Source organism: Zeugodacus cucurbitae, chromosome 5 (assembly GCF_028554725.1).
Source record: "Zeugodacus cucurbitae isolate PBARC_wt_2022May chromosome 5, idZeuCucr1.2, whole genome shotgun sequence".
In the NCBI taxonomy this organism is placed as follows: Eukaryota; Metazoa; Arthropoda; class Insecta; order Diptera; family Tephritidae; genus Zeugodacus; species Zeugodacus cucurbitae.
Window position 1 is genome coordinate 66,067,373 of NC_071670.1, and position 12,687 is coordinate 66,080,059.

At 36.3% G+C, this 12,687-nt stretch overlaps 3 protein-coding genes across 3 annotated transcripts; 2 read left to right on the forward strand and 1 right to left on the reverse strand.

The window, feature by feature from the left end:
* Positions 1-3,232: 3,232 nt before the first annotated feature.
* Positions 3,233-5,784, forward strand: LOC105211727 (protein singles bar). The gene is made up of 3 exons (XM_011183319.3): positions 3,233-5,206; positions 5,280-5,420; positions 5,482-5,784. The coding sequence occupies exons 1-3, from the start codon at positions 4,898-4,900 to the stop codon at positions 5,557-5,559; spliced, it is 528 nt and encodes a 175-aa protein (XP_011181621.2). The 5' UTR covers positions 3,233-4,897; the 3' UTR covers positions 5,560-5,784.
* A 160-nt stretch (positions 5,785-5,944) lies between these two features.
* On the reverse strand, positions 5,945-9,754 carry LOC105211726 (anoctamin-8). Its single transcript, XM_011183318.3, has 12 exons — positions 9,614-9,754; positions 9,110-9,540; positions 8,930-9,024; positions 8,765-8,871; positions 8,250-8,520; positions 7,972-8,184; positions 7,615-7,888; positions 7,079-7,344; positions 6,707-7,003; positions 6,500-6,633; positions 6,245-6,421; positions 5,945-6,189 (listed from the first exon to the last, which is right to left on the reverse strand). The coding sequence occupies exons 2-12, from the start codon at positions 9,126-9,128 to the stop codon at positions 6,159-6,161; spliced, it is 1,884 nt and encodes a 627-aa protein (XP_011181620.1). The 5' UTR covers positions 9,129-9,540; positions 9,614-9,754; the 3' UTR covers positions 5,945-6,158.
* A 479-nt stretch (positions 9,755-10,233) lies between these two features.
* Positions 10,234-12,558, forward strand: LOC105211725 (mitoguardin). The gene is made up of 4 exons (XM_011183316.3): positions 10,234-10,372; positions 10,452-11,342; positions 11,410-11,718; positions 11,993-12,558. Exons 1-4 carry the CDS (start codon positions 10,304-10,306, stop codon positions 12,299-12,301), a joined length of 1,578 nt encoding a protein of 525 aa, XP_011181618.2. The 5' UTR covers positions 10,234-10,303; the 3' UTR covers positions 12,302-12,558.
* Positions 12,559-12,687: the final 129 nt, after the last annotated feature.

The window sequence follows — 12,687 nt, forward strand, 5'->3', positions numbered from 1 at the left end:
ACCGGAAGGTTGATTAGTAATATGTACTACAGAGAATGTTCGCCACAACTCCGTAATATTAAACCATCTCGCCGAGGACTAACTCATGCTATCATCGGACAATTTTGTTTAGTCATACGGACTTTTTCATTCCTTTAAATTATTTGATTATATGTATATATATATTTGGCGTGGAAACCGCTTTTAAGCGGTTATAGCCGAATCCCCCAGAGCGCGCCACTCTTTTCTCCTTTTTTCTTTTTGGCGCCAACTGGAAACACCAAGTGAAGAGAGGTCTCTCTCCACCTGGTCCTTCCATCGGAGTGGAGGTCTCCCTCTTCCTCGGCTTCCACCAGCGGGTACTGCATCGAATACTTTCAGAGCTGGAGCACTTTCATCCATTCGAACAACATGACCTAGCCAGCGTAGCCACTGTCTTTTTATTCGCTGGACTATGTCTATGTCGTCGAATAACACATACAGCTCATCGTTCCATCGTCTGCGGTATTCGCCGTTGCCAATTCTTAATTATTCGGGTGTTGACACCGTCCACGCTTCTGCATCGTAAAGTAGGACGGGAATGATGAGAGACTTGTAGAGTTTGGTTTTTGTTCGTCGAAAGAGGACTTTACTTTTCAATTGCCTACTTAGTCCATAGTAGCACCTGTTGGCAAGAGTAATTATTTCATTACGGTCGATTCCTTAGTGTATGGCTTTTATATCAAATGGTAAATCCTATTCGGTTCATTTGAAATTTTATGACCAACAAAGAGGAATAAACGTAAAATAATGTAAAATCAAGAATTTACTTTTTATTCCGTTTTCCATGATGCAATTTGGACGAATTCTTAGCTCAGGCAGTACCGAAGACAGTCAGTAAAAAAATGAATGAAGATTTTAATGCATTTTACACAAGTTTCTAAATAAAGAACGGCTGCTGCAGACCAACATTTTAAGCTTCATTGCGCTGCAGCCAATTCGTTTGCATTCAACCATTTACATATCGTATATGTATATAACACACCCAACACCCAACTTGCATGTGAATCTTTTAGTCCGTTGGTTTTTTTGCATTTTAATCAGCTTTAAATGCACTTTGCGGCCCGCAGCGTTATTAGTGATTGCATAATGTTTGTGTTTGTTTACATCAGCATACGTAATGTCTAACAGTAAATTACAGAGCACTATGCACATGGCGTAACTGAGCACATCAAACTATTATTTAATTGCAGCGTTAATAACCTTTTTATTTTAATTTTATTGCGATTTAAGCGCTCCTACTGCACAGCACTACCTGTACACAATCCGATACAACTGCAACAACAACAATCGGCGGCAAAGTGAGAAGATTTATGCAGCAATTAATTCCTACCGATGTAAGATAAATAGCATTAAAACTTGTTAAACTCTAAACAAACAGATCCCCACCGAAATTAATTCCAACAATTGATTGAAAGCAACACGAAACGGTTTTTTGCAACAGCGCTGTTGTGAAATACTGTAATACAACAAAACACAGACGCGCATACGGAAGTAGACGGGGCGTAGGTGAGAAAACCCAGGCTTTACTGTTGATTGTTTAGGCTGTGACTTATTAAGGGTATATACAGTTAGTTATACAGACATATTTGTTTAACGGGAAGGCACATCTAGTTCTTGTAAAGATGATCTTGATCTTCAGAAAATTGTTGTTGGACTCTTCCATAATTTAAACAGAAGAATAATAAAAACTTTCGTCCCATTTTTTTCTTCGGAATGTGTTTGATAAAAAATTATATCAGTTTGATGAGGCCATGAAGCGAAGGTTTTATGATTATTCTTGGCTAAGCCATCGGATTAGATGTGGTATGTTCCCGACGACCATTTTTGAAGAATTTGTCAGCATCTGTCAGTGATCTGATCTTTTTTCGTCTTGATTGGCTCGTTGTAAGTGATTTCAAGTACTTAGTCATCACGATAAATGTGCATGTGATAGAGGTAAGATATTAAGTGATTTCAAGTACTTAGTCATCACGATAAATGTGCATGTGATAGAGGTAAGATATCGTCAGTACTGGAGAATGGAGTCATATGTAGAAGTTCACGTAAGTGAGGAACTTTCTGACTGCCATTCACTTGGGAGTGGCCAGGAACGATTCTTTTGCAAGTGGCTCATGCAGCTCACGACTTCCGGTCTTAGACCAAGTATCCTCTGGGTAGCCAACAGACATTCGTTTGGAGGCGAGCTAAAGTGAGAAGGCGAAACCCGCTTATGCGGTTGTGCGTAGGGTTTGGGACCCACCACATAAAAACGAATAACAAATGAATAAGAATCAACAGCCTCGGATGAGACACTCTCCTTTTGATGACGACCACAGTACTTATTAGAAAGTTCATTTGTGTGTTCATGAGAGATAGTCAATTTACAGGGTTGATTTTGGCTAAACATTCTATCCTGAAGGTTACCGATAAACTACTTTGACTTTCTAAGTACTTGAAGTAAAGCCCATTAATTTGATTATTGACTTTGAGGTAATATCTTCTCTTGCGCATTGAGACTATACAAGTAGTATCGACGTTTCTTCACCCTGCAGACGACAAAATATAAACAAAAGACACAATCTATAGCTAAGCGGTCGGATCGGCAGACTTCGAACGAACTTCCAATATTACTATGGAAATTTGTATTTTTCGACATTTTAATATTTCAACTTAAAAAAATTAGCAATGGGAGATCTCTTCTAGCTATCTAAACAAAAAAATATTATTACACTAGAGTAATGTCGCTATGGTTTGAATTACGAAAAAGTTTCAAAAAATAAAGAAATAAAAATTTTTTTTTACATAATGGCGACTGTCTGAAATACCAAAATAAAAAAAACAAGTAAGGAAAGGTTAAGTTCGGGTGCAACCGAACTTTTTATACTCTCGCAATTTATTGAAGAAACTTACAAACATACAAAATTTACCCATAAATTCGGCATAAAGTTCAATAGATATGAGGGCCGCTTTTCATAATTTTTACAACTGAGACTTACTAATAGAAGAAAACTATTTCCTCTGAATTACATTAAATTTCTGAGGGATTTACCCATATTTTGGGTTAAAATTTATCCTTAGGCGCTGAGTTCAACATGTTCGATATCTGGGGCCTTGAAAAGTTAAGGTCCGTTTTCGACAATTTTTTCACAAGTGAAGCCAGAGATGATATGCACTATTTGTGTAAAGTTTTATTCCGCTATCTTCATTGATTTCTTATGTTTACATTATAAAGTGAAGGAATAAGATAGAAGGAATAATTGTGCCAAGTTTCGTCAAGATATCTTAATATTTACTCAAGTTACAGCTTGCACAGACGGACGGACGGACAGACAGACATCCGGTTTTGAACTCCACTCTTCACCCTGATCACTTTGGTATATATGACTCTATATCTAACTCTTTAAGTTTTAGGTGTTACAAACAACCGTTATGTGAACAAAACTATAATACTCTCTTTAGCAACTTTTGTTGCGAGAGTATAAAAAAATTTATACAACTTTTTTGATCTTTTCGAATTAAAAAAAACTGCAAATTTGAGGATGAGGCTAGTTTCAGACAGATATGTCTGTGAAGAAGCAGAAGCAGGACCTGAGAAATCGTGAATACCGTTTTGAAAAGGACAATTTCAAAAAAAAAAAATTGATGTTTCGCGGTAAGCCGAGCCAATTTAGATGCCGCATCTGTATCTCCGAAAATAAATTGATTTTTGAAATATTCCCTGTAGACAAAAAAACGATTTTTTTTTAATTTCTACACCGGACTGAAGTGAAACCAGGGCTTAATACACATAACCTACAGCAAAGATTTTGACTAAAGGATTTTGCCGCTTAGAGATCCAAACAGGTCCAAACCAGCTAATGAGCGAATTTACTCATACAACAACCCTCTCCGTATGGTCTGACCAAATGGTTTCCTGTGCCTTCCATAAGTATACCTCAATTACAATTAAGCTCACGCTTTCTGCTTTAGGGTGTAGCTAATCGTTGAAACTACAACAACTAAAGGATTTTTTGATGTGACTGTAGTGCAGAGGTCCGGTATACACTTCTGAATTTTTTACATACACTTCCTTTGTTTTCGGAAACTTTATTTTTTATCGAAGAGCGACTGTCCTCTCCAATCAATCCTTATTGACAAATAGAGTTCAGGTTAATTATAGTTGTAGTTGTTGTACCGAATGTCATGAGAACGATTTCCATCAGGGTCTTTTAATCTCCCTTCAAATTAACATATGTTCACATATGTATGCATTTGCTTGAGTATTTGATCTTGCGTTTGCATATGTGAGGTATGTATGTATGTATGTATGTACGTGTAAATTGGTATTCACGTGTAAGCAATAGCATGCAGTCGAATTTATTTTCGTGCCTTGCAATTTGTAAACAAAAAACGAACAGAAAGACGCGCAGCCGAAGTAAACGATCTGTTTAGGTCATGGACCACAATAGCGGCAGTCTGCTTGGGGGATCAAAAAGGAGACTATTTTTAGCATATCCTGTTGTGCAGTTACTCTCCAATGGCATGAAAGACGCATTTGACAAACAGTGCGTGCACGAGTGGAACGAATATTTTTACAATTCGGCATTCGGTCCATAAATAACTGAATATTTATATTGTCGCAATAAACAAAGTAATTAAAAAAAAAGAAAAAATTATAAAAAATACAACAAAAACCATTAATTTAGAAAATATATAAAAAAGGGTTAAAAACAAAAAATAAAAAATAAAATTTTTAAAAAATATTTAAAAAAATTATTAAAAAATTATTAAAAAATATTTTAAAAAATTATTAAAAAATATTTTAAAAAAATTATTAAAAAAATTATTTAAAAAAATATTAAACTAATTTTTAATATAATAAACTAATAAATTGCGAATACACTTTTAATCGTCTGCCATGTCATTTGGTATGCGCGGTGTTGGCCAAAATTTCGGCTTCAAACTTTGTTGTTGTCGCGTGTGTACTTGCGTAAATTTTGGTTTCGTGAATTCACGTGTGGGTTTACTCAAAATACTACAGCTAACGTTGGCTTTCTTATGTGAGGGCCTGCTGGTGCGTTATGGCGTGCCGGAAGCAGACACAATTGGACAGGCGTTGACCAGCATGCTCACAACGACCGCTTACTGCTTCACCACCACAGCCATACTGATTATTTGCTATTGCTTCTCGGAGAAGTCCACCAGTCTTATAAGACAATCACTATTTGTAGGATTGCTTTCTGTTTCCAGCTTTCCTTCGAATATTTTTTTAATTTCAAGTATTCTTTTTTTCTGCTCAGGAGACACTCTTCAATGCAGTCGCTTGCAGCTTTTACTTCAGCTCCTCCAGCTATATGGGTTTCGCCTGTGTGGTGTGGTTGCATCCGCAATTTCTGGTGCGTCCCGGTTTTTGGGCCTATCCCGCAATGACGGCGGCGTATGTAAGTATAAGTAAACTGTTATAGTAGCATAAAAAATTAATTTTAAAAATTATTTTTACAGTATCTTGGCTATGCTGCGGGCATTTTGCATGCCATCGATGCCTATTTGGCTTTCAGATATTACAGAGGGAGTCGTTGACTTGTTGAGTTAAGTTCAGCAAACTAGTTGTTACGATTTTATTTAAAATGTATGTATTTCACATAAAAATTAATTAATTTAATTATTGTATGCGGCACACTGTAGGCACTTATGTGAGTATATATTTATAATATTAATATTTGGTGGCGGTTTTTTATACACAAAATAATGTAAATGAAATATTTAGAAAATATTATTAATGAAATGTATAAAGTTAAATATGAAAATATGATTATAATAAAATAAATATTTTTTAATAAAAAAAATAAAATTATCAATTTAATTAAACAAAATAATGCTTGATGAGGAAAAATATATAAATAAAAATTAAAAAATATAAATTAAAAAAATTAATAAAAATAAAAAAATAAATATAAATAAAATATAAATTTAAATAAAAAAAATCAATTTAAATAAAGATAATACATATATATCAAAATAAATATATATAGATTTAAAAAATAAATAAATAAAAAAATATTTAAAACATCACTGGTTCGCCACTAGCACTCAATTGGTTACAATTATTACAGCTGCGCTCAAACTGTCGCAGTTTTGTCACTTTCAGGAGATTCTGTTTAGCAAAATGTCACATAATTTTAGTCAATTTTGTTGAGCGCCTTGAATTTTCTGCAAATATTTATGTATTATTTAACCTTCTTTCTCAATTCTTAGCTCAACTTACTTCAGTTTTTTGTAAGCTTCGTCAGATTCGTAGTCAGCCTTCAGCAAAGCAATGCGCACCCAACGTGGACGCTCATGAATCACTTTGTGTATAACGAATTTTAAACCCAACAACAGATGTTCGAAGAGTATAAAAGTGATGTCAGGCATTTGTGGAAACAGTTTGGAGAAGAAACCTCTGCAAACATTAAAGTTTTTATGTTTTATTGGCATAAACCGGAAAAATATTTATTATTGTACTCAATAACACACTCACTTCACATTTGGCTGCAAATAAAGCAAACCGCAATTGCTTAGAATCGCCATCACCGAAAGTAGTTCAAAAGCCGACTGCCATGCGCCCGTATTCTTTGCGCGCCTGCCGAACGGACGTTTGAATATGTTACAGAGCTAAAATGAAAGCATTTTGAGTTCGATTATTATAAATTTAAATAAAAATATCAATTTCCAGCGCCCAACACACCTTAAACAAATCGATATGCATGGCAAAAATGTTGTTGATTAAAGCACCGAGAGCAGCAAATGGCGCTACGGCGGCAAACAACACCACATAACCGAATTGTATGCACATTTGCAGGTAATCCTCATAGGTCGACTGATATTGATCGAGTCCAGCCTCATAGAAACATTGTTCGTAGCGTGCCAAATCGCTGACGTTATTCTTCACTTCCTCGTCGATTTCTTTATGCATATACTTAACGAATTTCTGGCGCACCACGGCCATGAGCGGAATGCCAATCTCTTGTGCAATGCAAACAATCTGTTTATGAAAATAAAATATTAATTATATAAGTAGCTTTTATGCGTTCAAAATCTTATAGATTGAGCAACATACCTGAAAGATGAGCAACTGCATCATCAATTGATATTTCAACTGCTTCAGATCCTGCAGCACAAATGCAATGTAGAACAGCGAAAAAAAATTGTTGACAATTTCGAAAAGCATTAGCTTATTCACACGATGACGATCGTATTGAGAGCGTGTGCGATGATTTTCCTGATCAGTCAAGAAGGTGGCTAACTTCTCGTAAGCCCATGAGAAAATAGCTATGAGTATTGATTGTACGATAACGGGTATGTAGAGTAACCAAGAGTCGGGACCTGAAGAAAAAAAATATGTTAGAAAGAAAAATTAAAAAAAATATTAAAAAAAAAATTAATTACAACAATTTAAAAAAATAAATTTAAAAAATATTTTAAAAATAAATTTAAAAAAAATTAATTACAACAATTTAAAAAAATAAATTTAAAAAATATTTTAAAAATAAATAAAAAATTTTAGAATAAGATAAAATAATATATTAAAAATTAAAAAATATTTAAAACAAAATCTAAAAAAAATATTTTATTAAAAAATGTCTTCGAACTCACCAAAATCTGCCAGCACCTCAGCTTCTATTTGAAACTGATAGAGCGCAAAATAAGAAGCCGCTGCCACGCACATTAGCACTACAGGGTACGAAACACAATACATTTGCAGATAAGTGTAGCGCATGGGATATTGCAGCATCATTTTGCCCGTTATGGGATCCGGTTTAAGTACACCATGGTAAGCCGAACGTGGTTTGTCCAGACTACTCATCTCGATATTACCCCAACGGTACGAATAGCCAGAGCACTTGCGCTTCCAGAGTTCCAGGAAAATCTAAATATTTTGAAAAACATATAAATATTATTTCTTTAAGAAGAAAATATGAATTTAAATCTTTTGTTAAAAATTGCAACTACCGTTGTCCAAAGCACATAGAAACTGCAAACCAATGACAAATTCACATTCCACACACATTGCAGCATACCGAAAATGGCGGGAAATATCAGCGCCTTCGTGTAGAACTCAGTGAAGCCGAAATAGAGCGCGATGCTTGCGCCGAAGTAGTTGCATATATCTTCAATGGGCAATTGGCGACGCCGCCAGTCAAATGCAAATCGATCTAAATACTCCTACAAAGACACAATAGGTAGTAATGCGTGAATAAATCAAAGAGAAATTAATTTTCAGTGCTTACAATATTGTGCAGTGGGAAGAAATCTTCAACTATGCCATTTTTTATATAGGATAGTATAGCTGGTTTAACGATATCTTTAATCAGCACCGGGCCCTCGAATTCACGCACAATATCCGCAGGTGTCATGCCAGGCAGCAAATAATCGGATATGCAATCACAATTGAATTTTTGCATGCTGCCGGTTATGGTGAGCTTACTCAGTTCGGCCTCATCGGCGAAACGTAGCAGTGTATCCGTAGTTGCAGACAGATAGAGGTATTTTTCTGTTTTGCTGTAAGAGAAGATAGGAAAAGTTTTGATTAGACTAGAATCTGAAAAAGAAAATAAAATTGTGTTGACGATCTTTATAGGTCTTTTGGAATTACTATATCGTTGTTTTTCTTATAAATATTTCATTACTTACAATTACATTACCGTTAATATAGTAATTTAAGCAGATTGATTTAATTTATGCACTATTATTAGAGGTTAGGAAGTAGCTTATACAAACACACAAACCTTTACTATGCACATACCTTATAACCTCAAGCGTTGTAAGCACTTTAAATTCTTGTATTATCTTTTCCACATCTTGGCAGTGGCGCAATTTGGCCTTGTCCGAGAAAATTATTACGGCATAGGTCTGAAAAAGTTCATATTAATTGCAGTAAGAGCAACTTAAATTGGTTAGGGACATTTACCTTCTCAAAATCGGGTATATCAATGGATTGCTTTTGTCTGATGCTCCGTTGACGCCGGAACAACTGATTTTCGATAATCGAGGTAATACGTGGACCTTGTAAAATAATAATATATTGAAAATGAATATTTCATAACCACTTAGAGAAGTAGAAGAAAATTTTAAAATTCAAAATACACACTTTTGGCACCATCTGACATTTTTCACTCTTTATTGTATTAATAAATATATGTATCTAATAATTTTGGCCACCTCTTCACCACCAACAATTATCACCTACAACAACTTTTTGGCAATGTATGAATATGCAGTAGAAATACTTCAAAAACACATAAATACAGTATAAGTTTGCATATTGAACCTACTTGATATGGTGTAAGAGAAATAAACAAATAAACAATAAACATGCCGTAAGAATTGTCAAAATCACTAAACACCAACAACAACAATTCGATATGACGTTGTCATCTTTGCCATCTTTGTCGGCGTTTTTGTTTTTGCTATGAAGGGGCGCCTTTTCGCCCTTTGCGGGCTTGCTAGCCGCACCGCCTGGCATGCGATCCCACTCCCACAGAACTTCAGCTTCCGGATCAGGATTGTAATTATTACTTTCTGTAATAATCATTTAAAAAAGTGATTGTCATTTTTTCCGTAATTAGAATATAAAAATTAACAGATATAATACTGGGAGAATTTGGTGCGCTGTGAGGGAAAAACATCGGTTATCTGGAAAAATATGGCCCAATTGGTTTTTGTCCAACGTGGCAGCACCACTATTATTCTAATGAAATGTCAGTTGAACGTGATTTCCAAACTTTACACCGTTTGTATTTTTCTTTTTCTTTCGCTATTATTGTTATTTGGGAATCCTCTTCTGCTAATCGCTGTGATGCAATAGAAAGTGTTGTTGGTTTTTATTTAATAAATTCCGCAGGTGAAAGTGAAAATCGTAGCTGTGAAAAAGTAAAACAAATATTTTTCTATCAAAAGTGCTGAGAAAAGTGTGAAATTGTTTTCAAAACTAAACTGTAAAGTGCGGAAAATCGAATAGTGATTGACATGGAGCAATCGTATAGAGTGAAAGAACCATAAAGTAAATGAGTATTTTATACAGGTAATATAAACGCATATTAGCGGACTTTGAGATTAACATTTTGCATATATTGGCTATAATATGTGCAATTATTAGTTTGCCGGTTGCATGACTTTTGTGCTCAACGTACATTACAGCGACGTCGCACTACCTCGCCGCAACCACTGACGGAACTGCGACACCTAACCTCGAAAGAGCGATCGGGTAACCAAAGCAATGGTTGAGAGCGTATGAACAATTATTAAATTTCTAACATAAAGCAATACAAGGCGCTCAAACATAATGCAGGGCTTAGTTCCAAAATGGTCAAACATTCGCGTGCTTCCCTTCCGCATGACTACCTCGCAAAAGGTAATTGCTATTTTGCGTTTCTTTACTTATTAAATTATTTTGCACAAATATATACTAAGTAAAATATTTTCACAAACAGGTTGTTTTCTTCTCGCTAACCGCGGGCGTAGCGCTACTGGGGGTGCTCGCTCGGTTTCTGCGTCGTAGAAAACCACCGCGTCCGCCACGCCGTACGCGCAAATATACGGGACGTCGCACGCGAAACAGTATGCGCAGCCCTAATGATATGATATCTATAGCCGGTTCTAAGGCATCCGCACGTTCAGGCAGTCCACCTGGCTCTACGGTCGCTTATTCGGATCGCATGTCACTTGCCTCAGGATCCATCGGTGCTGGCGCACTTGTGTCGACTGCGCAGAGTCAGACAGGTGCAATAGTTGTACACTTAACCGCACAGCAGCTCGGTGTAATGGGCATGGAGGCTTTGGATACCGTTATAAATTATTGGGAAGATGCTTTAGCTGCGCACAATTCTCCAGGTGGTGTGCCAGCATTACTCACCACTGCTGAAGAGTCTGAATTTTGTCGTGAAATACAAAATTTACTTGACATGGCCTACACGCTGCAGGAACAAAGTGAACTGCTATTTTTGGATCAACGTTCGGTGCTGTTTCGGGACGAACCATCTATCGACGAATTAGAAGAAGATGGTCATGCGCTAGATGATGGCACAGAGGATGACAGACGTTCACATAGATCGGTTATGAGTCGTACCGGTTCCGATCCAAATTTCGATTCGGCTGAAAGTTTTGCTTCGGCGCTAGATCAAGTCGCCGATATGCGTGATTTCGAAGAATTCGTAGACACATCGTACGACCAATACCCATTATACAATGCGGCGTTGAAGCATCACGATGAAACGCCTATACCATACCGCACTATACGCACCGATCTGGTGAACTGTGCCAGTGACACCGAATATTTGGTGAAATTACACTGCGTGCGCTTAGCATTTCAATATTTGTTCAAGGTACCGTAATATATGAATGATTTTCATGTCTGGTGAGGTGATTAATTTAAGTCTTCGTGTCTTTTAGGATCCAACCATCGGACAATGGGTCTGCGATACCGGACGTCAAATACTTACCGACCTACTATGTCTGGGAGATAAGGACACTAAAGAATTCCTTGTTGGTTACGAGGATATGATCAATTATTTGCAAAACCCCAATAATTGGGATGAGATACAAAAGGAGCTGGAGGCGCGCAATGTCAAAGCGATGACCTTCTATGACATTTGCTTGGACTTCATTGTGTTGGACTCGTTTAGAGATTTAGATGCGCCACCTGCCAGTGTGACGGCGGTTGTACAAAATCGTTTTCTTTCCAATGGCTTCAAAGAGATGGTGAGTTTTATACAATTTGTTATACATACTAATTAAAGAAAGCTGACGAAAAGCAACGCTCGTCAACGGATGTTGCAACAAACATACATTACGTACATATATATGATAACAGAAAGCGTGTTTATTGCTAATACAACAATGCATATAAACACATGTAGATTAAACGATAAGCGAGCGGTTTTGCTTGCTGCTGCTATCAAAAGTTTGAGTACCACTGCCTACTAATAACGCTTTTTTTTTAGGCGCTCACTTTAATCACACACTTCACTTTCAGGCACTCAGCACCGCAGTTTGGTCTGTACTAAAAGCTAAAAAGCATGGCCTGAAATACACTAACGGTTTTATGGCACACTTCTACGTAATCTCCGAGCAACTATCACCACTCATGGCCTGGGGCTTCTTCGGACCCGATGAAAATTTGCGCGACATTTGCCATTACTTCCGCGATCAAATGCTGGGTTTTCTAGCGGATATATTTAGCTTTCAAGCGAGCCGTTATACAACTGTCGAAGAGTTTGCCGAAGACATACTGCAACACATGAAGACGCGTGTGAATAATATTGGCGTGAAGTTTAGTCAATAGTGGAAATTTGACGATTACAAAATAAATTTAGGAAAACTCAATGAAATAGTTTTGAATTGCGCTAAGGAATTCCAAGTGTTTTCAAAACTATTTTACTTATAAGTTTAAGTATATTTTTTAGTTAAGCAATTAATTTTAGTTTTGAACAATTTCAAATAGCTGGAGACGTTGTGGTGTAAGCGTATTAAAACTGATTTTCTTTTTTCTTTATATAATTATGTACATATGTAGTTATGTATACATTCACATTGTTTTTGCACTGAATACTGTACTACCAATTCCATAATGTTGTGAACGGCTTTTACTATTCCAATTGTCAGCGTGTGTAAACTGGCGCAGTGTGCATGATGAAATGCTAATATGTGAGTGTGTGTGTGTGTGTGGAG